This window comes from Penaeus monodon, chromosome 34, assembly GCF_015228065.2.
Source record: "Penaeus monodon isolate SGIC_2016 chromosome 34, NSTDA_Pmon_1, whole genome shotgun sequence".
Taxonomy (NCBI): Eukaryota; Metazoa; Arthropoda; class Malacostraca; order Decapoda; family Penaeidae; genus Penaeus; species Penaeus monodon.
The window spans coordinates 18,991,113-18,991,355 of NC_051419.1; the positions used below are offsets into that span (position 1 = coordinate 18,991,113).

A 243-nucleotide genomic window follows, 5' to 3' on the forward strand; every position below is an offset into this window, starting at 1 on the left:
GTCTGCCCAGGAGTCTGGCAGTAACGCCTGCACTCCTGGCTCGCCATGGCTACCACGAAGCAGGCAGCGAGAAGGACAACAAAGCGAAGGCACAACTGTAATGCAAATTCATGTTAACATTACCTATACAGAAAGAAAAGACACAAATAACAGAACGGGATATCTTTGCCCGTACTTCGAAGGTAAATGAAAAATATTGAAGTTATCCAGGTACAGGCTGGAGAATTGCAGTAAAAAAAAAAA

The 243-nt window shown here is 43.6% G+C and overlaps 1 protein-coding gene across 1 annotated transcript in view; it reads right to left on the reverse strand.

Annotated features, from left to right (window-relative positions):
• The window catches only part of LOC119594625 (small proline-rich protein 2G-like), a gene marked incomplete in the record, with an annotated part of 56,595 nt that overhangs the window by 56,220 nt on the left and 132 nt on the right, over positions 1-243 (reverse strand). Inside the window, 1 exon segment of the mRNA XM_037943677.1 lies at positions 1-95. Within this exon segment, the coding sequence (XP_037799605.1) occupies positions 1-95 (95 nt within the window).